At 34.4% G+C, this 25,434-nt stretch overlaps 2 protein-coding genes across 2 annotated transcripts in view; one reads left to right on the top strand and one right to left on the bottom strand.

Annotated features, from left to right (window-relative positions):
• LOC132744673 (probable E3 ubiquitin-protein ligase HERC1) overlaps positions 1 to 25,434 on the bottom strand; it is a gene marked incomplete at its 3' end in the record, with an annotated part of 88,250 nt that overhangs the window by 50,456 nt on the left and 12,360 nt on the right. Inside the window, 15 exon segments of the mRNA XM_060733433.1 lie at positions 123 to 240; positions 671 to 874; positions 1,246 to 1,508; positions 2,053 to 2,205; positions 2,458 to 2,514; positions 3,031 to 3,150; positions 3,503 to 3,693; positions 4,209 to 4,329; positions 7,127 to 7,324; positions 7,487 to 7,663; positions 8,576 to 8,758; positions 22,667 to 22,796; positions 23,555 to 23,707; positions 24,358 to 24,522; positions 25,134 to 25,259. Coding sequence (XP_060589416.1) covers positions 123 to 240; positions 671 to 874; positions 1,246 to 1,508; positions 2,053 to 2,205; positions 2,458 to 2,514; positions 3,031 to 3,150; positions 3,503 to 3,693; positions 4,209 to 4,329; positions 7,127 to 7,324; positions 7,487 to 7,663; positions 8,576 to 8,758; positions 22,667 to 22,796; positions 23,555 to 23,707; positions 24,358 to 24,522; positions 25,134 to 25,259 — 2,359 coding nt within the window.
• On the top strand, positions 12,197 to 16,629 carry LOC132744674 (E3 ubiquitin-protein ligase TRIM71-like). The gene is made up of 2 exons (XM_060733434.1): positions 12,197 to 12,304; positions 14,734 to 16,629. The coding sequence occupies exon 2, from the start codon at positions 14,741 to 14,743 to the stop codon at positions 16,514 to 16,516; it is 1,776 nt and encodes a 591-aa protein (XP_060589417.1). The 5' UTR covers positions 12,197 to 12,304; positions 14,734 to 14,740; the 3' UTR covers positions 16,517 to 16,629.

Consider the following 25,434-nt stretch of genomic DNA (forward strand, 5'->3'; position numbering starts at 1 on the left):
GGAAACAGCATAATTTTAATTCATGTTATACAGAGAAAGATTCTGTCAGAAGTATAAGGCATATTCCTGAAAATTATACCAAATGCAGTGTTGTAGTGAAATACTTCTGCTTGTAACTTTACCTTGATTGTGTTTGTTGTTGTATGTAAGTAGAAGACCTTCTACAAGAGATTCATAAATATCATGTGCTGCTAACTGTATCTCTCTCTGAGTTTCTGCCTTAGCTGACATTATATCATCCTAAAACAAGAACACAGTGAACGAAAATATTCAAAATATTTACAAATCTACAGAAAACACTTTATACACATATTACCTATTACGTCTTAAAATGGACTTCTAATGTACACAGACGCCTGCTAGTTTTTTTGGCGATTTTTTGTATTTGAAAATTAAATGTACGTTGAAACAGGTAGATAAAATGAAATCTAATGATTGATATAAGTTACTAGCTACACAAGTTGAATTGACCCTTTTTATGAAATTTGACCTGTAAGAATGACCTTGAACTTTTAGTTATAGTCCTTGACTTTTCAACTTGCGAAGAATCTTGTAGACAGTTTTAATTTCTGCTTCTGCTAAATTATTTAAAATATAACTATGAATAGAACAGTAACAAAAAAAATACTTATTTTTTATTATCAATAGTTTAAAAACTCAGCACATGTACCTTGTAATGAGCAATTCTGGGTATTTTCTCCCCTTGTGGTCCAGCAAGCAGGCCTAGATTAAAGCAGCCAGACAAGAGACAAAGATGGGCGGAGCATAGCAACGTAGATAATGTCTTAGGTACAGGAGAGCTTCTGTCGGCATCAGTCTTCTCTTTATGAGCCATCAACAACTCTCGGATCTGATTCAAGGCGTACAATCGTGACTGAAAATGCATGCAGCAAAACAGTGAAACATAATGGATTTTGAGAGCTTAAGTCTCTGATCATTGAACAAGCTCAATCAAACAGAGTCTACATCATTTTCAGTTTTGCAGTTCTCTGAGTTTTTTTAAGGACTCTGTTTTTTTTTCTATTTTATTTTGTAGAATATTCAAGTATTGTACAAGTTTTATGATATAGACAGTTTTATTTGTTTTATTGTTAAATATATTTAAACATACTCCGTTCAGTTTAAACAAAAATGATTTACTCACATTTTTATCAGTAAGCTCTAAATTTTTATCTTTTATGGTTTTTGTATAAACATGTAAATATTGTAATAAAATGTCATTTTTATGAATAGTTCAAATGGTACCTCTGCTCTATCATGCTGCATTTTCATTATGTCTTCTATCACAGAATACGAAACATTTTTTAAAGATGCATTCCTCTTCTTGCCCCTTTGATGATTCAGATTATCTCCCTTTATGAAACTGCAAACATCTCCACTGATGCTGTGTGGGAGACGTCTCCCTTGTTTTCTTCCTAGAGTTACATCCCCCGAGTGTTCATGATGCCACCTCAATCTTCTAAGAGTTTGTTTTACTTTCTGGAGAGAAGCACCTGTACCTGTTCCTTCTGCAATGTGAAATTATATGTTTCTTGTTCCATTTTATTCTGTCAATAATTTGCTTATATCAAGACAGACTGATAATATTGGATTTTACAGAAAATTTACACAAGTCTTTCTCATTTTGGAATTTTTTTAACATTTAGAAAAATAAATTTTGTTTTTGTTGGATTTAAAGACACATTGACACTGTAAAAGTCATATGCACTTTTCAACTTTACTGGTCGCCGAAGCCCTTCATGTGCCCCCTTCATGTATTATTTCAGGCACAAACGGGCACTAGAGTAGAACTCCAAGCCTTCCATAAGCTAGTTGGATAGCTCCCTCACATAAAAGATTCAAACAAAGTTCCAAATGGGGTACAAAATCACAGTGATAAGGACAAGTGGTTTGAAGTCTGTAACCTTAGCCAAAGAAACCCAAGAAAAAAGAAATATTCGGATAAATAAGTAGCCATATCCCATATGCACTGGTAAAAGTTATATATCAATTTTGTAACAAAAATGTGCTAGATAATTTATCCCCAAAATTGTTTTAAATACTTTTTATCACCTTTGTTAGAAAAATCAGGTGTTGCTGCTCCATTCTTGGTGTTTGAGGTCACATCAGTTGACCCCAGATAGAGCTGAAGGTCAGGATGGCTACCTTTGTGTGAACCTAGAACATTCTGCTGTACAACTGACTGCTTTGTTTCAGACAAGCTCCCTGTGAAACAAAATGTAGACAATAAATTCTTTGTCATAAAAGACATAAAGACTTCCCTCTGAAATTTTTCGAATTTAAGAATTTACTGGCTACATTTTCAGTGACTTAAATGTTATAAACAATTATGAAAAGGGTCTTTAACAAGAACATTTTCATCAGCTTGTAAATTAAAGAAACAAAATTTTTTATAAAAAGTATTTTCATTGGAGTCTTGATTTCAAATTTGTCCATTACTACCAACAAGAGTCTTACCTTTGGTATTTTTTTCTTTTCCTGATTCTGCATTATCAGAACAAGGATGTGATTTCACTAAAAAAAAAAAAATATATATATTAAAAAAAAATAAAAAAATTTTAGTAATCAGTTATTTGCAAAGAAATTGGTAAAAACTAACTACTGGTTAGTTAACAATTGCTGAGATATAACCACAGTCTTGTGGTGCAACATTTCTATGTAATGTCTAACGGAAAAGGCAAAGAATCAACTTTTCAGTAGATATAAAAAAAAAACAGAGTTGGCATATTGTAAATTTGTTACATTTGATATGCCAACCGGTGCAAATAAAGTTTGAATGATAAAATTTAGGTTCTCATCTGTTATCTCTGAAATAGAGCTACAAGACACATATCACTTTCTCTGTAAACAGGATTATTTTTTTATCTTAATACAGAGGTATGCAATGAATAGTGCTAAAACAACAATAATCAGTTTGTTTTTTTTTCAACAAAAACCAGCCAGACTGCAAGAACTATCCATAATACAGATCAAATTTTTTCTTCTTATTTCAATTATGCCATTCATGTCTTAATCAAGTAACAGGCATACCTTGCCAATACGGCTGTACTGCAAGAATCAGAAATAAACTTCTCCTGAGGCAATCTGCACATTCTTCTTCATACGATCCGTTCTGTGACGTCTTACGAATTTCCCCGTCCTCACCTTCTTCTATATCACAAATCAATGCAAAATATTTAAAAATCATCTTATGCAAGACTTCCCTATATATATTTTTTCTTCTTTGGAGTTAAAACAGATGTACAGTCAAATTGACTTAATTGCATGGGCATGAAATGGAAAACAGTTGAGAGAGGCTTCAGGTTCATATCATATGACCTGACAATATATAATTATTTTGTTCATTAGGGTTTGAAATATTTAATTTAATACTGACGTTTCTATGATCTAAATATAACATTTATATAGTATCAATATAACTACAACTATGAAAAGTTGTATGAATGCAAAACATTATTTTACACACATCAATCAACAATGAGTTTTTAATCTTAAATATTACCATCACTGTCTAGATTAGTATCGGTGTCCGGGTCTCCCCTGCGTGATTTCTCGCCAGTATCTCGGTCTGCAGTGTGTGTGGGGAAACTTTCCATCTGGCTAACAGTCTGTTGTTGAAATGCTTTCTTGTTCATCAGATGCAACCGTAACTGATAGACCTGCCTAACAGCTGACATAAATGTGTCATCATGACTGAAATTTAACCAAAATAGTTTTTTTTTTATCTTAACCTTTTGGAAAGAGGATTAAATCAACCTAATGAGGATTATTTTGATTTATGAAAAAAGGTAAATTTGGGATATAAGTTTGGGTTTTAAGTCACACAAACACAGTATAGGTCATATGGCAAATTTCCAGTGTTACTGGTGAAGGATGACCTCAGGTACCCTTCTATGCATTATTTCAGGCACAAATGGGCACCTGAGAAGAATCATTGACATTCTGTAAGCTAGCTGGAAATCTTTCTTCCATGAGATTCTAAAATCCTTGTCTGGATTCGAACCCAAAGCGGACAGGGGCAAGTGATTCAAAGTCAACGACCTTAACCAATCAACCACAGACGCTCCTTAATTGGGGATAAAAGATGTCTTATTAACAGTTAAATTATTAACTTTTATAGTCTTTAGGAATTTTCAACACCATTCCGGGGGAAAAAAATAAGCATATATGGATATTTGTAGTAATCGCAAAATAAAAATTTCACTTACTGTGTAATGTTTTTTGTCACTATAGTATCAAGCATGTTGGCATGTGTAATGATGGCAGCTAGAGCAAATCTTGACACTGTGTCTAGTAGAGGCTCATTACTGACATCAAATGTGTCCAGATCTATAAATGAAAAACAATATCTCTATATTTGGACTGGTTCTTTCTAAAAGTGCATAAAGCTATGTTTAACTTTTGCTGTCTTAAAATGGTAGAATATTTCCTTGATAAAAATCTCATTCTAAAGTACCTAACATGCATGTAAATGAAAGAGTAACGTTAATAAATTTCTGATAAAATACTGATAGATGGCACATGCAAAGGTTTCATTAAGACCAAGGGCATTGTAAAAGAAATAGACTGTCAAGGTCTTTTATGTTTTACACAGTTACATGCCATAAGAATGTCAAATATTATATATGTACATTCCATGAACATTCCATAAGAATATCAGGTATCATGGTTTAGGTTGTCTCGCTCACCCTCACCAGATAGAAAACGCTGTAAATATTACAACATGAGCCGGTTGAACCGGGTGATGCTCCCCGAATAGGTTTTGGACACAGGAAGGTATACCTCTTGTAGTGTCAGAGTTATGTCACAGACAAAGTTCAAAGTGTAAAAATAACCCAAATGTTGTGCACGACACATTGTCTCAATATGGTGATCATTTTTGTGAAATAGTTGTAAAATCCAACTTCAAATAACAAAGTTATGGGCCGGACATGATTTTGCTGCAAGGTAGCAACCCAAATGTTAAGCGCGACATGTCGTCTTAATATGGTGATCATTTCTGTGAAATATTTTTAAAATCTGACTTCAAATAATGAAATTATGGACAGGACACGATTTTGCTGCAAGGTCATGCTGTGACCTTGACCTTCAAGGTTGCAAGCCAAATGTTGCGCGCGACACGTCGTCTCAATATGGTGATCATTTCTGTGAAAAAGTTTTAAAATCCGACTTCAAATAACCAAGATATGGGCCGGACACGATTTCCCTGCAAGGTCATGCTGTGACCTTGACCTTCAAGGTAGCGACCCACATGTTGTGCGCAACATGTCATCTTAATAGGGTGATCATTTCTGTGAAATATTTTTAAAATCTGACTTCAAATAATGAAGTTATGGACCGGACACGATTTTGCTGCAAGGTCATGCTGTGACCTTGACCTTCAAGGTAGCGACCCAAATGTTGCGCGCGACACGTCGTCTCAATATGGTGATCATTTCTGTGAAATAATTTTAAAATCCGACTTCAAATAACAAAGTTATGGGCCGGACACGAATTCGGGACGTACGTACGTACGTACGGACGGACGGATCCGGCCGAAATGGAATAAGGGGCCATTTCTTTTGTTATTTTCTATTGTTTAATAGAGGGCCAATGGCCCCTTACTCTATTGTTACGGAATGAACTCTATTGTTCTCTTTTGTTCTGTTTACAGTTAGATGGCCCCCTATCCCTATTCGGTAGTGCGGACGGACTGACGGACGGACGGACAACCCGACGACTATATGCTCCCCCGAAATTTTTCGGGGAGCATAATAACTAGCAGTGGTGGAAAACTTCATCTTTTACACATTACCTGCAACACATGCTTACATATTCCTCCACAATCATTGAGTTAAATAGAGAATTGGGAAATCACAACCCCAGGGCAATTGCTTCCATCAGGAACTCATCAAACCGATCACCCTTGGGTTGGGATTTTCCTATCCCCTATCTTACCTAATGATAGATTCTATAAAAAACAAGATATGTTTGTAAAACATGTATGACCCCTATCGGCAGCCAATTAGTCATGTGATCAGGTTTTTATACATGACTTCTGACCCAGTGAACAAACAATTAATAAGGGTTATCTTGTATCTACTGGTCATGACTAGTCACAAGGTAATAATTATTATGACCCCATAGGTTGTGTGCAGCAATTTAAGTTATTACAAATCTTACCAAATAATATATGCATAAATTCTATGAATCATGTAGGCCTCATTAATGACAGCCAAGTTGTTATATTACATAAGACCTTCAAATGTGTATACCAAAAGCATTTTTAGTTTCATATAAAAATATCAACCAAGGCAACTTGAGTTGTTAAGTTATTGGTCAGAATGCGTCATTAAGTACAAGGTCAATATGACATTGACCCCTTGACTCCAAAATCAATAGGGGTCATCTAGTGGTCATGACCAATCATCATACCAAGTTTGAAGTTCCTAGGCCTAAGCGTTCTTTAGTTTTTTATCGGAAACTGTTTTTACCTACAAGGTCAATGTGACCTTTGACCGCTTGACTCCAAAATCAATAGGGGTCATCTGCTGGTCATGACCAATCATCATACCTAGTTTGAAGTTCCTAGGCCTTAAGGTTCTTTAGTTTTTTATCGGAAACCGTTTTTACCTAAAAGGTCAATGTGACCTTGACCTTTGACCGCTTGACTCCAAAATCAATAGGGGTCATCTGCTGGTCATGACCAATCATCATACCAAGTTTGAAGTTCCTAGGCCTAAGCGTTCTTTAGTTATTGATCGGAAACCGTTTTTACCTACAAGGTCAATGTGACCTTGACCTTTGACCCCTTGATCCCAAAATCAATAGGGGTCATTTGCTGGTCATGACCAATCACCATACCAAGTTTGAAGTTCCTAGGCCTAAGGGTTCTTTACTTATTGATCGGAAACCGTTTTTACGACCAAGGTCAATGTGACCTTGACCTTTGACCCCTTGACCCCAAAATCAATAGGGGTCATCTGCTGGTCATGACCAATCACCATACCAAGTTTGAAGTTCCTAGGCCTAAGGGTTCTTTAGTTATCACTGGGAAACCATTTGGTCTACGGACCGACAAATGCAAAGCAATATACCCCTTCTTCCTCGAAGTGGGGGCATAATAACAGTATTATTTTTTACATACCAAGACTCTCTGCTGTTTCCTGCATAAATCTGAGTGTGTGAACCACAGTAGCAGTCTGCACACCACAACATAACTGTAAGAGAACTGCTTTATCCCCTTCATACTTCTCCTTACATATATTCTCATAAACCAATCCAGTTTCTGCAGGACATGCCAAAATATGCTCCACTATTTTCTCAATCTCCATCTCAAATTTGTCTAAAATTAAACAATATATGCTACCATCAACAAACCATGTAAAGATTTTTACAGTATTAAATAATAACATTTTAGATAACAAATGTACACATTATCTAGATCTGACTGAAATGTATGTATACCGACAATTATGTAATTGTTGCTACATTTGAAATGCCTTACTCTCATTTTCTTGTAATCCATTGCTGAACAGTTTATTCTCCATCCAGAAGTGTATTTGTTTTTCCTCTGCAGTGATTGGAGGACCTATAAGCATGTCACCAAGGCAATGTCCAATCAGTAGTGAGCAAACTCTTTCCAGATCAACCAACCAGATTGCAGAAACACTTGAGTTAAAACCTGGAATATAAAATATTGTTTGTTTGTTTTATTTTACGCCTTTTCCCAACAGTATTTTAGTCATATAGGTGGGATTATAAAATATAAGTATAGACAAGAGGAGACATAATTTTTATGAACATTTTAAGGCCAAAACAAAAAAAGATGCAAATGCATCAGAAAAGATCACATCAAATTTGCCACCCCCGCTTAAAAACAAAAGAAAAACACTCTTGACCAAAGCCAGTCTGTCAGAGGTTTTTCTAATAGTTATTAGTTTTCATGTACAATTGAGCTCCCAAGTAAAACCAAACACCTTCCCTTAGTTTTACATCTTCCTTACATAAAAAGCTACCATCCCTGACTGTATTTCAGTATGCAGCCATGAGGGACAAATACTTAGCTTAACAACTTGGCCATGAGGACCCCTTATAGCTTTTTAGCAACTCACATTATGATGAAAATCAAGATTAAGACTAGAACTGTGTCCAAAGGACACGGATGCCCTCACTGACAACATATATATGGTATATAGTGAAAAAAATCAACAAAGGGCCATAATTCTGTTTAATTTGGTCGCAGCAAAAATTCCTTCCTTTAGTACCATCTACATATAAGGTTGTTCATCCCTGGAAGTTTAAGCAAAATCTGCCATCTGGTTTAAGAGGAGTTGCGTTCACAAAATTTCTACATAGTAGATAGTGAAAAAATCAACAAAGGGCCATAATTTTGTTAAATTTGGTCGCAGCGAACATTCCTTCCTTTACTACCATCTACACATTAAGGTTGTTCATCCCTGGAAGTTTAAGCAAAATCTAACATCCAGTTTAAGAGGAGTTGCGTTCACAAGATTTCTGGACGGACGGACAAGTGCAACGTTATATGCCCCCCACTTTGTGGGGGCATAAAAAGAGGAAAATTTCTATAACTTACACTGTTCCAGTTCCCTTTTCTCAAATCTCTCGATGTTTGTTAGTAGATTGCAGATTTGGTCTAGATTTGAGAGTAGTGTTAGAAGAGAGTTTAAAAGGGGGACAACTCTGCATTGGGGAACCAGCATCAGAGAATGCAACATGTGAAACAACATGGAACCAGCTGGTGACATATATAGAACACCTGCAAAATTAAAATTATATTTGATAAAGTTGTCACATTGAAAACTATTATTATACTGTATGTTTTACATTTGAAGTAGCACATGAAAACCATAAGAAAAGATGCTGTAAAGACAAGTTATTTTAATGATTCAATGTGAAGTTCAAACAATTTCAAATTGGTGAATTCGCGAAAATACAATCGTGAATTCATCAAGTTGAAATGTCCCCACCAGTCTTACGTAGTAAAAGATGCATTCTGCTGCATTTTGGGGGTGTTTTGGGTGCATTCAGACACTGAAATAATTTTCATAATAAAATGAGTAGAAAGTTTATATGAAACACAGAAGGCAAAGATGGAAATATGTTAAATTTTAATGATTGAGGGTTTCCTTGGAAAATTTTAGTAATCTGCACCTGCGCTTAAAAGTTGGCTAGGGTTTTGCGCCTTTTATTGAACAATTAGATTAGTGCATTTGGCTGGAGATGACTCTTTTTTTTTTTTTTTATTAATATGATTTATACTTGGATAAAAGAACACTCATGATAAAACCCTTATATTGAATAATTCAAATATGACCTTGACCTTTTTGACCTTGACAATCAAGGTCAAATTATTAAAATTTTCTTAAATTGTCATAACTCTTTATTTATTTATACTTGGACAAAAGAACACAAGGACATTTTAAATTATTCTGATATGTCTTTGACCTTGACTTTCAAGGTCAAGTTATTAAATTTGCTTAAATTGTCTTAACTTTCTATTTGTCATAGTCAAATTACTGTCAAGGTCAGGCTTCTTTTAAGTACTTAAACATTTTTAAGTGACAAAGTGAGCAAACAGGTTTTGTTTTTCGCTTATTTAACCTATTGTCCAGTATAATAAGATAATTCACACCTTCCAAGTAAGTATACAAACATAAGCAGGTTTACAATAACATGTTGACAATAACTTGAGACGAGACAATAAAAAGATGCAGAAGAAAATTTTATTTAACTTATACATATACATGTATCTCGTTATACATCAACTAGTAATACATATAAAACATTTTGTCACGGTTGGTATTCAAATGAAAGAGAATAATTAATGTTTCAGTTTATACAATATGGAGAATAAGCTCTAATAAATATGAATTAGATATTGAATAACAGCAATTTTTCACTAATAAAGTGTCTAACAGTGAATATAATGAACATTGTTATAGTCTTAAAGTCTAGGATATGAATTCAATAAATCATTTCTTTTCATATTGGCTAAATAAATAAATTTGCTAAGATTGTTTAGAACTGATTTATTGTTTGACTTAAGCATTTCTATGAATTTGTACATACTGGGTCTATGATAAAAATTACGTTTAATTAATCGAATTTTTAAATCATGGTAATCACTGCGTATAAGAATAAAATGATACTCGTCTTCAATCGCAGAGCATTGACACAATTGGCATAACCTTTATGTCTATCTATTCTATTCCTACCATATCTACCTGTTTGAATTCTAAGATTATGCGAAGAAATTCTTAAACGCGTAACACTACTCCTTAGATATTTAGATTTGATAGTATTTAAATAATTTTCAAAATTTAAATCTGTTTTTAGATGAATATAAAGAGTGTTTAAAACATTATTATTGTTTAAATCTGCTTGCCATTTTTGTTTAAAGCAATCGTTTAAAATGTACCAAAAATACATTTATATTAATGTCATTTGGTTTCAAAAATACATCTGCAAAACCATAATTTTCTAATAATATTTTAACATTGTATGTCCAATTTTTGACACCATTTAACCATTGTTTTAATGAGTCATTATATATCGTATTTAAAATAATATTATTTGTATTTGAAATTTTCAACCAATATTTTATCATTTGAACATATCTGTTTATATATAAAGGGTATCTTCCTAATTCTCCGTATACAGCACTATTGTTGGAACTTTTCTTAACGCCTAAAATATATTTGCAAAATTTGAGATGTTCACTTTCAATATCTTTTGACTTAGAAAATCCCCATACAGGACATGCATAATTCAGAATAGAGCAAACAAAAGAATCAAATAATTGTAAAGAAATATATGGTGATAATTCTACCATATTGATATTACTTTGTAGAACATTACATGCTTTTCAGGCTTTTCCAATGCAAAACAAATGAACCCGTATAATTTAAAACTACTCCTAAATAGTTGAAATCATTAACTATCTCTAATTGTTCATTATTATAAAAAAAAATTTCAGCAGAAAAACGCAAAAAAAAAGAAACATGTACAACAAAACGCTAAATTTACATTCCCTAAATTTAGATTACAGTTTAAAATCTAGAAATTTGCCTTCCGCGAAAAATAACTATAGGTATTTTGCAGGTTAAAGCTCAGATCTCACTCCAAGCTACTAACCTTGCAGGTATAAATTGGTTTTTAAGTTTAAATATCAATATATCTTTTGTGTTTGTATTGCATTTAAATATAGATATTCAACCTAAATGTTTTATATATTTTTTTTTCTTTCTTTCCAAAACCTATTATTTGAATGATTTAATATTCTTTTCAGTATAGGAATGTCAATCATATTTAGACCCCCATTTTTGTACTCTTGTATTATTACATCCCTTCTGACTATCCCCATTGACCTTCATATAAATTCATAACATTATTGTTAAAATTGTATTTACAATTTTATCCTGAAGATGGAGTAAAACAGAAAACAAAAAGGTTAATTTTCGGACTCATTAATGATTTCAATACTGACATATTACCAATTGTTGTGAGGTGTCTAGCTAGTTATGTGTTATCATAAGTTACTTTCAGGATATAAGTCTTTAATCCCCACAGCTGGGCCAATTTTGATCTCAGGAAGCTCAAACCTCTTTTCTGTACATCATCTTGTTACAAGTAATGTTTCAGCCAAAAAGTTTAAATTTCTTTCGGTTCAATATAAATTCACTCCGGAAACAATGAATAAATTACTATCTATCTTAACCTCCAAGGTTTCAAGGAGTTAAACCTTTCTTTATAAAGGAAATTGCTATTAATTGCTATTAATTTTAAAAATAAAGAGCAAACTCCTTGATAAAGAGAGGTTTAAGGGGAAAGCATGACAGCTCTACCAAGAAATGTGGTTGGAAATTACAGGTGTCATTACAACTGGGATCAAATTATAAAGTTTATAAAAAGCTAGAAAGGGTCCATTGAGCATGGATGACCAAACATTTCATTGTTTTGTGCGTCTACAGACGGACAGAGTGACTGACCAACTAGAGCAAATCTATATCCATCAACTAAAAATCAGGACAAGGCCAATATGTTGGTATTCTGCAAATGAAATTATAACAAATGTCGCTTCGAGCAGGTTGTACTGTATGAATCATTTGATTATCTGACACAATATAAATCATACCATGTCATTATTGATTAAATATTTGATAAAATTAAATCTGGAGGATTGCCATTCCTTTTTATCTATATAAAACAGGGTGGTAAAAGTAGAATTAAATGACAGTAAAATATTAACGGACAGGTTTATAACAGGTTAAAAACTGTGAAAAAATTTTGAGGATTACTAAAGGTACAATATTTAGATACATATACATATGATAATAATGCATGAATTACTCCATAAATGTATTTAAAGTAAGTAGAATACTGTTAGCAAATCTTGGTTTTACATTTGACTAGAAATGAGTCCATAGGACACTTATGCCCCAACTTTATTTGCTGTGGTGACTGTAGAATATAATTTATATACAATGTAATAAGGTGCTTTTTTATCAATAGGTAATCTTGTCAAAAGTAGTATATGCTTCTATATATTTCTAAAGCCATACCTTGTTAGAGATTTAAAGTATATGTCATGTTACAATGCACATTTACTTTTACCTGTAGCTACTCGCTTAGTCTATACTTATTATACTTTAACCTTTAATACCCCATGAGCATATTGTGAAAAATGGCCGTTTTCATTGAAAAGCCTCCTGTTACAGGTTCAAACTGCTATAAAACTATGAAAAATGCTTCAATAGTGATGAAACTTGGCACATATGTCGACTGAACCATAACCTCTGTAACAACAGGCTCAATCTTAAATTTCCTGTTACCATGGCAATGGGGGGACATCTCAAAATTGCGGAAAATAACTATTTTGCATTGTTTTTTTCTATCAAAACTAATTTTAAAGTGCTGCAACTTCTCAATGCAATGAGATAGAGTAAAAGGCTTTTCAGCGTTGGTTACACATCACCTTAAGATCAACCTGAGGCTATTTTTAGCCTGTCGCATGTCCAAAATTTTCTTGGTGATGAGGGGGACTACCACCCCCCTTCAAACCCCGCAAACAGAAGGGGCCACATCACTTTTTTAACAACATTTCTCAAATAAAAAACAGTGTTTGGGGCCTAAATAGGGCATTTTTTCACTGTTTGAGGCTTCAAAAAGAGGGGGGCAAAAAGTCTTCAAAACAAGTCTATATGAGGGAAAAGGTTAAGAATGTAAAATTTTTATGATTATAGATTTTTTATGATCAAGGAAGTTAACTATGGGATAGCCTTGGTGTATCTTCATGGTTTATATTTTGTTGTATTGAAGGAAGTTTTGTGACTTTGTTGAAGTGATGTAGTTGAGGTGATCATAATTGATCTGAATTCTGTTTTGTTCCTTGGTTTAATTATATTTGACTGATGCTTGTATGCAACTTATACAAATCATCCTCGTCAATATATACATACAAGCCAAAATTTATTAAAATCTAACACAAGAAGACTTATTTTCAAATAAATATTATAGAGCATTCTCTTTTGTGTATAGTAAACTACATTTAATATTTTGGCTATATATGTACAAAAAACTAGAACTCCGCGAGTCGGATGTGTCGCCTTGTGAACAATATAGTTTAGGAGAAATGGCCAGGACAAAAATGAAATAAGAAAACTAACAAAGGGCAATAGCTTAAAAAATAATAAGTACAGAGCAGCAGTTTCTATGCACTGCACTTCTTATCAATAGGATCTATCATTCTATGAAGTTTCAAGTCCATAACTTTTATAATTTATGAGAAATGGCCTGAACAAAAGTAAAATATGAAAATATATAAAGGGTAATAACTCAAAAATAAGAAATGCAGAGTACCGGTTCTTGTACACTGCACTTTTTCTTAATGAGATCTATCATCCTATGAAGTTTCATGTCTATAGCTTTCATACTTGAGGAGAAATGACCTGGACAAAAATAAAGTAAGAAAATAAACAAAGGGCAATAACTCAAAAAATAAGAAATGCAGAGTACCGGTTCTTGTACACTGCACTTTTTCTTAATGAGATCTATCATCCTATGAAGTTTCATGTCCATAGCTTTCATACTTGAGGAGAAATGACCTGGACAAAAATAAGGTATGAAAATTAACAAAGGGCAATAACTCAAAAAATAAGAAATGCAGAGTACCGGTTCTTGTGCACTGCACTTCTTCTTAATGAGATCTATCATCCTATGAAGTTTCAAGTACATAGCTGTTATACATTAGGAGAAATGGCCCGGACAAAAATAAAGTATGAAAATTAACAAAGGGAAATAACTCAAAAATCAGGAAGTGCAGAGTACTGATTCTTGTGCACTGCACTTCTTTTTAATGAGATCTATCATCGTATGAAGTTTCAAGTCCATAGCTGTTATACATTAGGAGAAATGGCCCGGACAAAATTAAAGTATGAAAATTTACAAAGGGCAATAACTCAAAAATTAAGAAGTGCAGAGTTGTGCACTGCACTTCGTGTTATTGAAAGAAGCTTGCATACCAAGTTTGAAGTCGATCCGACTTAAAGTGACTGAGTTATGCTCTGGACAAGCTTTAGGGGACGCCGACAACGACGCCGACACAGACGCCGACAAAAGTAATCCCTATATGTCGCCTTTTGAAGGCGACACAAAAACCCTACCAACTCTACTATTTTTTTCCCTTAAAATGTTTCTGTTTAAAAATTAATGACTGTCTATAATACATTTCAGGTTAAACATGGCTGAAAAAAAGAAATCACTATCAAAAAAATTAACAGCATCGAAATCATTATCATCATCAACATCTTCAACATTTTCCACAGCATCAGATGAAGATCTTAAAGTTTATTGCCAGTCTTGTGTTAGGGAAGGAGCTAAACTTCCTGCCCATGGTTACTGCACAGTTTGTAAGGAGCATCTTTGCAAGACATGTTTTAATGTTCACAAAAAGCATAAACTGTCGAGACACCACACTCTTTTGGATGCAAAAAGGATGCCTATATCCTTAAATCAATTTTCAGCATCCATAAATATAAGCCAGCATTATGACCTGACCCAACCCTGCACTATGCATTCAAAAGAGAAGATCAAGTACTACTGTCATGACCATAAGGAGTTACTCTGCAGTGTTTGTGTTACCCTTAAACATCCAAATACTGTCTGCGAAGTCAACTATATACCAGATATTTCAAGTAATATTATTGACAGCAAAGAATATCAAGATATGTTAAAAGCTATAAAAACCACTGCTGACGAATGTAGAAATAAAGTGAAAGATATCAGGGGCATGACAGGCAAATCCAACAACTCTTTGAAAGATGTATTGGCAGATATCAAAAAGTATCGACAAGAAATCAACCAAATTCTAGATGAACTGGAAAAACAAGCTGAAGATATAGCAAAATTAGCAGAACAAGATGACGAAAAATCATTGAAGGCAGTGGTAACATCACTGGATGATTTAACCAAAACTCTGGAGACATCATCAGACACTCTTAAACAACTCAACACATCAAAACAGGCTGATAAACTGTTTCTGGAACTAAAACTTGCAGAGAAAACAAAGAAAGATGTTGAAGAAAATATGTTGAAGCTTACATCACATGATGTCAAATACATTTTTAACCCAAACAAGGCAATACTTACCCTTCTTAAAAAAGAGAAGTCTTTGGGTTCACTGACACAAAGATATAAAAAATCTCTTTCTAAATCGGTGCTGAAAAAATCAAGGCAGGCATCACATCAGAGCACACTTTGTGTAAAAACACCAAAAGATAAATATGAATGCTTGGTAAGTGCGATGATTTTCTTCACTCCTGATTGCCTTATCATTTCTGACTACCTAAACAAGGCATTAAAGGTGGTGGATACCAGTACTAAGTCAGTCACTGATCAATTACAGCTAGATGGTAAACCTTGGGATATCACCAAAATAACCAATACAGAACTTGCTGTCACATTTTCTTTAAAACAAACCATTCAATTTATATCAATCTCTAATAACAAACTCAGAAAGAACCGCACTTTAAAGGTTGACGGAGTATGTCATGGAGTAGGCTGTTACCTAGGTAAACTTGTTGTGTCATTCTGTGACCCAGCAAAAGTCCAGATTATTGATATGAATGACACTGTTCTTTCAACAATTGATGGAGAAACAAAATTCAAAAATCCACAGCACATCCTGACAAACAGTCATTCTATCTATGTGTCTGATTTGGAATTGAGAAGGGTAGTACAATTAAGCTGGCAAGGTAAGATGAACGGCAGCTACGGAGTTCAGGGAAACCCATGTGGAATAGCACTGTCAGATGATGGAACTGTCTTTGTGTGTGATGATAAAAGGAATGTTATAGAAGAGATATCAGGAGATTGTTCTAAGGGGGAGGTTTTACATGAGGATCTGAAGAGTCCCCAGGCTGTGTGTTGGCATAGTGAAACCAGGATGCTGTATTACAGCTGTTATTGTCATGATGAATGCTATGACAACTACATTCACATCTATAAATACTCATAAACATAGGAAACAGTAGGTGAAAATCATAGAATAAACATACTCAATATGCACTGATTGTAACTATGTGTATATATATATTTGTTAACTATAAACACAGAAGATGACAAGAACATACCCTTAAGAACATATCTGCAAAGACATATAAACAATTTGTACAAAAAAGGTATGAAAATAGAGCAAAACGGAATCCCTAAAGAACGCCCCAAAACGACAAAATTATATGTAACCATGAGTGAATGTTAACAAGAGCTGTCGATAGGACAGCTCAGTGCTTGATAGTAAAACAAGAGCCTGAATATGTAAAAATTAACAAAGAGGAAGATTTCATTAAAAAAATTACAAATAATTTACATGACTTAGTTATGAGTCTTGGAAAGTGACCTCCTATTATGATTTATAAAAAGTGTATGATGTTTCAAGCAAATTTCTTTAATGGTTGATGAGATACGAAGTTGCATGCAAACTTTAACTGAAGTGTTACCAAGGGGTGAGTGGTGTAGCCCTACTGTTCTTTGAATAGTCGAGCTAAAAAATTTAAACTCCTGAAAAATTGCAGCCGAGTGGCATGGGTTCCAAGCGAGTCAAGGGCAAAGTTCTGGTGAGGTGCCCAGGCAAAAGTCTCCTTTAAGGTAGTACACCCCTAATACACTATCTCCACTTTGAAGAATATTCAAATAGGCTAGAATCACTGTCAAGTGTATTGAAACTGAGGAGGGTGGATTCAAACCCCAGAAGGGGCAACTTTTTTTCTTTCTTTTTTTTTTTCTTTTTACAGGGCTGCCAACAGCAAATTGCAAAATCAGCGGAAAATACGCCGGGGGTCAAGGGGGCTGCGCAAGCCCCCTTTGCAGGTCCAGGGCAGAGCCCTGGTGGGGGACCAGGGGGCAAAGCCCCCTGGAAGCTCCTGCATTCTGATGATTTGGTATGCCCTAAAATCAATTTCCTGGACTCTAAATTTGACAAATATCCGACATTTTGACGCATTTTGACAACAGACAAGAGTGACAATGTAAACTGTAATTTGATTGGTTATTCTTAAATAGAATACCGGAAAAGACTCGATATGACCAATGAGAAAAGCGCTTACAGACGTACCATAGGCGGCTAGCGTAACGATAAAAGCCGAAGTGTGCCGGTTTTTGGGTACTGTATAAAATATGACGAATGAATTTATTGTCTTTGTCGAATTTACATCGATCTCAAAAATGACCCAGGAGCTCACGAAATCCGCGGATTTCCGCGGATCCGCAGAAAATCGGCAGCCCTGTTTTTAACATTTTTTTATGAATCTCTCAGATCCCTAATAGAAGAAAAAAAAGTTTCATTTTAATTATATAATTATTGTAGGTATTTATTTGCTACATAATGCCTATTTTAATAGCAAATATGATACCAGATATTTTCAAAGTTTAATAAAATAAAAACTACACGGTAAAAGTATTTTATATTTTGCAAGACCAACCAATATACCTTTAAGAAAATTTAGGCAAACTTTGAAAACAGCCCCTGATTATGGTTATTTTTAGGGATATTTTGAATGAGGCTTTTTACATAGGGAAATGGTCAATTAAGTGTTTAGAGTGGGTGGGGTAGGGCTACGTTTTTATACATATTAAAAACATTTCGTTTAAAAACAATCATTTTGCTCATATAATTTATTACCTGAATGTCATTATTTGTTTCTTAACAATGAGCAATAGGAAAACATTTTCCCTCATGAGTTCCCTCATTTCTGAAAAACAAGAGGGCCATGATGGCCCTAGATCGCTCACCTGACTTATCAAACTCATCCAAACAATTACCTAGACAAGCATTCTGACCAAGTCTCATGACAGGTGAGTCAAAAATGTGACCACTACAGTGTTAACAAGGATTATCCATATTTGAGCAGTGCGACCTAGTTTTTTACCCAGGTGACACATATTCAAACTTGACCTAGAAATCATCAAAACAAACTTTCAAACCAATTTCCAGGATACTTGGATCAAAACAGTAGCAACTACAGTGTTAACAAGATTTTTCTTTTTTTAGCTCCGATGACCTAGTTTCACATGTGATTTCGAACTCCTCCAAGCAATTACCTAGACAAGCATCCTGACCAAGTTTGATGATAATTGAGTTGAAAATGTGACCACTAGAATGTTAGAATGAACAGAATATTTGGATCACAACAGTTAAGAGGGTTAACAAGATTTTTCTATTTTTAGCTCCTGTGACCTAGTTTTTCATCCGAGATGACCCATGTTCGAACTCATCCGAGCTATCACCTAGACAAGCATCTTGACCAAGTTTGATGATGATTGATGCAAAAATGTGACCGCTAGAGTGTTAACAAGGTTTTTCTATTTTTAGCTCCGGTGACCTACTTTTTCATCCGAGATGACCCATGTTCGAACTCATCCGAGCTATCAACTAGATAAGCATCCTGACCAAGTTTGATGATGATTGAGGCAAAAATGTGACCTCTAGAGTGTTAACATGGTTTTTCTATTTTTAGCTCCGGTGACCTAGTTTTTCATCCGAGATGACCCATGTTCGAACTCATCCGAGCTTTCACTTAGACAAGCATCTTGACCAAGTTTGATGATGACTGATGCAAAAATGTGACTGCTAGAGTGTTAACAAGGTTTTTCTATTTTTAGCTCCGGTGACCTACTTTTTCATCCGAGATGACCCATGTTCGAACTCATCCGAGCTATCAACTAGATAAGCATCCTGACCAAGTTTGATGATGATTGATGCAAAAATGTGACCGCTAGAGTGTTAACAAGGTTTTTCTATTTTTAGCTCCTGTGACCTACTTTTTCATCCGAGATGACCCATGTTCGAACTCATCCGAGCTATCACCTAGACAAACATCCTGACCAAGTTTGATGATGATTGATGCAAAAATGTGACCGCTAGAGTGTTAACAAGGTTTTTCTATTTTTAGCTCCGGTGACCTACTTTTTCATCCGAGATGACCCATGTTAGAACTCATCCGAGCTATCACCTAGACAAACATCCTGACCAAGTTTGATGATGATTGAGGCAAAAATGTGACCTCTAGAGTGTTAACAAGGTTTTTCTATTTTTAGCTCTTGTGACCTAGTTTCTCATCCGAGATGACCCATGTTCGAACTCATCCGAGCTATCAACTAGATAAGCATCCTGACCAAGTTTGATGATGATTGAGGCAAAATTGTGACCTCTAGAGTGTTAACATGGTTTTTCTATTTTTAGCTCTGGTGACCTAGTTTTTCATCCGAGATGACCCATGTTCGAACTCATCCGAGCTTTCACTTAGACAAGCATCTTGACCAAGTTTGATGATGACTGATGCAAAAATGTGACTGCTAGAGTGTTAACAAGGTTTTTCTATTTTTAGCTCCGGTGACCTACTTTTTCATCCGAGATGACCCATGTTCGAACTCATCCGAGCTATCAACTAGATAAGCATCCTGACCAAGTTTGATGATGATTGATGCAAAAATGTGACCGCTAGAGTGTTAACAAGGTTTTTCTATTTTTAGCTCCGGTGACCTACTTTTTCATCCGAGATGACCCATGTTTGAACTCATCCGAGCTATCACCTAGACAAACATCCTGACCAAGTTTGATGATGATTGATGCAAAAATGTGACCGCTAGAGTGTTAACAAGGTTTTTCTATTTTTAGCTCCGGTGACCTACTTTTTCATCCGAGATGACCCATGTTCGAACTCATCCGAGCTATCACCTAGACAAACATCCTGACCAAGTTTGATGATGATTGAGGCAAAAATGTGACCTCTAGAGTGTTAACAAGGTTTTTCTATTTTTAGCTCTTGTGACCTAGTTTCTCATCCGAGATGACCCATGTTCGAACTCATCCGAGCTATCAACTAGATAAGCATCCTGACCAAGTTTGATGATGATTGAGGCAAAAATGTGACCGCTAGAGTGTTAACAACTAAATGTGAACGGACGACGGACGGACGACGGACGGACGACGGACAATCATCGATCCTAAAAGCTCACCCTGAGCATGCTCAGGTGAGCTAAAAAGCTCTTCTAATGGCAAAGTTTTATTTCAGAAAAATGTCCATAACTCATTAACCACACGGTAAATTGTGTTTAAATTTTGCATACAGGTGACATTTAAGGCATATAACTGTCCTAAGTTGTCAATTTTACAGTTACTTATAGTGCCCATTAGGGGAATTCTACCTTAACCCTTTCCCTCATGAGCATATTGTGAAAAATGGCTGTTTTCATTGAAAAGCCTCCTGTTACAAGTTCAAACTGCTATGAAACTATGAAAAATGCTTCAATACTAATCAAACTTGGCACAGATGTTGACTGGACCATTGCCTTTGTAATGACATGCTCAGTCTTAAATTTCCTGTTACCAAGGCAAAGAGGGGACGTCTCAAAATTGCCAAAAATCACTATTTTGACTTTTTCAATCAAATTTATTTCAAAGTGCTGCAACTTCTCAATGGATTGAGATAGAGTCAAAGGCTTTTCAGCATTGGTTACACGTTACCTTATGATCAACCTGGGGTCATTTTTAGCCTCTCACAAGTTCAAAATTTTCTTGGCAAATAGGACATTTTTTCACTATTTGAGGCCTAAAAGAGGGAGGGGGGTGGAATGTGTGTTGTGTCACGTATATATGAAGTAAAGGGTTAACAAAAAATGATGAAGAACCTTGGAATTACCCAAAATCTAGTTTTCCATGTTAACATGTGGCCTTTCCCCTAATTTTGGTGAAAATTTGTTGTTTTGTAACATATTTATTTTTTTTAGTTAACCCTTTCCCTTATGAGCATATTGTGAAAAATGGCCGTTTTCATTGAAAAGCCTCCTGTTACAAGTTCAAACTGCTATGAAACTATGAAAAATGCTTCAATACTAATCAAACTTGGCACAAAAATTGACTGGACCATTGCCTTTGTAACAACATGCTCAGTCTTTAATTTCCTGTTACCATGGCAACGAGGGTATGTCTCAAAATTGCCAAAAATCACTATTTTGCATTGACTTTTTCAATCGAAATTGATTTCAAAGTGCTGCAACTTCTCAATGGATTGAGATAGAGTCAAAGGCTTTTCAACGTTGGTTAAATGTTACCTTATGATTGACCTGGGGTCATTTTTAACGCGAAAAAGTGCTCATTTTTTTAGCAACATTTCTCAAATGAAAACATGTGTTTGGGGCCCAAATAGGACATTTTTTCACTATTTGAGGCCTTAAAGAGGGAGGGGGTGGAAAGTGCGTTGTTTTGCGTATATATGAGGTAAAGGGTTAAGCTGTGAAAAATAACAAAAAAGATGACCTTAAAAAGCATCTGAAATACATTTATACAACTTTTCCTGCATTGGGTTTCTTTCCAAAGTGTCAGAGATTATTTTATTTGTTATGTTTTAATATATTTTTTTTTCACTATTAGGAGCTAGTGCTTTATTTTTTCTTTTTTTTCCCCCACAAATATAGTTTAAATATGTATTTTCAAGGTAGATATATCAATTAGATCTCAATCAAATTTTGCAGCATATCACCATCATCTTGCGCCACAAATTGCGAAATGAATAGTAAAGATAATTTGGGGAGTGATCAAAAAGGTTTCTTGTGTCCAGTAATCAGATCATACAGAATTGAAAAATAGAAACATTTTCAATGCTAGAAAATTAGTGAAGTCCATTTTATTCCAGAGAAAAAAATGAGGAGAAAAAAACAACATGTAATTCAAACATTTTTCTATATGGAAACCAAATTCAAGTACTTTTTGAGGCCATTGACAATATTTTTGTACCACCCAAGGTTAATTTCAAATCATGTAATGAGTTTTATCAAAATCTACCCATCAGTGTAGGAGACATCAGCTAAGGTTAACAACTTCTTTCTCTAACTCTATTAGTTATCTTATTCAGCAGAAAAAGGCTTTTTTAGCTATTTCTGTAGGGGACTGTCAAGTGATCATTCCTACGTTTTGTGTTTCATCTCAACTGACTACTTAACCAAATACCAGACAAATACCTACCACATTAACTCACTTGAGCGTAAGCATGCTCAATTTAGCTAAAAATATACATCATAAATGCCTATTGCTTTAAATCTATAAACACCACCACAAGTTTTTGATTAGGCAATTTGTTCAGACATTTCACATGTCACTACAATATCTCACCTATCACATGCTCCTGTAAATTAACTTTCCTCTGCTCACTCAGCAGTTTGGCCGCCTGGGAAATAAGCTCTGAACATAACGGAATCATTAGACTCAGGTGATTCTGTACCAACTCCATCACATCTACATACTAGAACAAATATGAGAAACATTCTAACAGTGGCTAGCCTCCAGTTTCATTCATAACTTTATGAAAATTAAGAAAGAGTTTCAATTTTAAACGTTGAAAACATTGTCAAGTGACCAAATAAAGTCATTGTTGAGTCACGCCATAAATACTGTAAATGTAATATAGCCACTTTGTAGCTTTACTGGTGAAGGAAGACCTCAAATACCCTTCTGTTCATTGTTTTAAGGCACTAACAGGAACCTGGGTAGAACCACAGACATTTCGTAAAATAGCTTGATAGCATGATAGTTATCAAAATTTCCAGTAAGATTAGAGGGGATCATGGTTTTAAGTCAAAAACTCCACTTGGCCCCACATGCACAACTGTATCAAAATGTGTAAACATTAGAAATCAGATACAAATACATGTATATTGATAAATATAATGAATTCAGTCATTTATTATAACCTGTATATAATAAATGAAGCATTTACATGGATTGCATATATTCGTAAAACAAAGATGTTGAAAAAGTATTCAAGTCTTCAAGGTAATCTTCATGGTAACTACATGTAATGACTGCAATGGAAATCAGGATTTATCTTTCATCCTTTTTTTGTGTTATCCTTACTATATTGACAACATGGTCTTAGTATTGTATACTTTATTTTGTTGTTCTGTATATTTTAAGATATTGCTATGTTTGTCATCCATGTACACAGTAATGTGAAACAAATCTATCAATCTATGAAAATTCAGAACAGTATATTCAACTTACAGATGTAGTAACATTGTCAGACTGCGTACAAAAAGCAAACAGATGTTTGTGTATAGAGGAGAGTAACTCATGTAGCTGGGGGCAACATGTCTCCTTAGATTCCCATACAATCTCCTTATCATTGTTCTTCTCAAGCTCATTCAAAGCAGATTCCTGTAAGAAAAAAAAAAGTAAAATGATTTCTTAAATCTTGTCACAGAAGAAACTACTGTATTTTATTAGTTATAAAGATTTTTTGACAGGTTATATGGCCTGATATAAATGGTTGTATATGTGACCTAAAATGCTAGACAAGGGTTATATTGCAAACAACCTTTTATGTATGGCCATATAACTGGTCAGGAATATCTACAACGTATTTATAATACAGCAAACTTCCTTTTTCAGAGAGAAAAAAAGTAAGAGATTTCTTAAAAAATTGACAGCAGCCATGTATATCAAACTATATAAACGTTAAGATCATCCAATGAAAAGTGGTGTTACATACCTGCAGTATTATATAATAAAATGACAAATAAAAAAGTTAACAAGATAAATTTGATTGCTCATAATGTCATTCTTTGTACCATTCTAGACAAATTGTTTGTAATAAGTCTTAAGAACCCTCAGTATAATTCATTTCAATTTTAATAGTAAAGAAAGGTGACTAGAGAAAACTAACAATTTATCATGTTCATGTTTTATAAATAACATACACAAATCAAAAATCTGAAACATTCTGATGTGATAGTAAATATATATTTCAACAAGACTTTATAACCAATTAAACTGTAAAACAAAAACATTATGACAATGATACTTACAGTTTCAAAGGCTAGATTTCTAAGAATATTTTTCATAAGTATTTCCGCTGTGTGTAGATCTGGAATAAACTTGACCGAGGGTAAATTACACTGACTTAGGCCCAGTAACACAGATATATGGCTGTTATTCTGTAGACTAGACAGAATCATGTTTAACTGCATTCTCTGCAAAACACAAGATACAATATATACTGTAAATATATGACTCTATGATATTTCCCCCCTTATTTTGCTATTGCAACCATTAGCCCCTTCTTGTTTTTAAAGGACAGGCATTTGTCTCCCCACAATGATTTATCTTGAATGTGCCACAACTGTTTTCTTTATATTAATGTCCCATCAAGTAGATTAAACATAATAAACAATTAATTAGCAGTTTCTTCTGTGATCTTAAACATATGCCATTCCGAACAAAAAAAGATTAAGTGATTAAAAAACCTAGGAAATTATAACATCAAGCTTTATTTTTTGCTCAAAATTCATTACAAATTTATATGGCTGACTACTAATTTCACATTTCTGAATCAGCCGTGAGAACCAAATGACTAACTTAATGTCCCAGATCATTTGTCACAGAGATTTTTGCCTTGACTGAGGTTTGAACCCGAGGTCCCTGATTTACAAAATCTGATGCTCTCCCTATTAATTTTAGCGTGCAGACTTGTTATATATTTGTAACATGTTACATATTTGTTACACAAAATGTTTTATCCATGTTAAACAAAAACCTAAGACCGTGTACACAATTGAGTCCTTCAATTAAAACCTGTACTAACCTGTCCTCTGGACAATACATTCCAGCACTGAGGGGACTGCGGTAACAAGGAATGTAATAATTCCATCCTATCCCCAAGACTTGGTAACAACATCTGTGCTCCAACTGACAGACACTCACATACCAGCTGTAAAAATATAAATTATATCAAACTTTCTTTAGATTGCAGCTAACTACAGACTTGAAATTCTAGTGTTTGCACTGCTGCCAGAAGATGTAATCATGCATCCTTTAGGTTTAAGTTGAGCCATATGCACTAAATGACATCAGTCAATCATATTAATGAACTATTTGCATGCTTA

Source organism: Ruditapes philippinarum, unplaced genomic scaffold, assembly GCF_026571515.1.
Source record: "Ruditapes philippinarum isolate M1 unplaced genomic scaffold, ASM2657151v2 ctg5299_1_1_1_1, whole genome shotgun sequence".
NCBI lineage: Eukaryota > Metazoa > Mollusca > Bivalvia > Venerida > Veneridae > Ruditapes > Ruditapes philippinarum.

Coding starts and splice junctions, on each gene's coding strand:
- LOC132744674 (XM_060733434.1), top strand. CDS start 14,741: ATGGCTGAAAAAAAGAAATCACTATCAAAAAAATTAACAGCATCGAAA.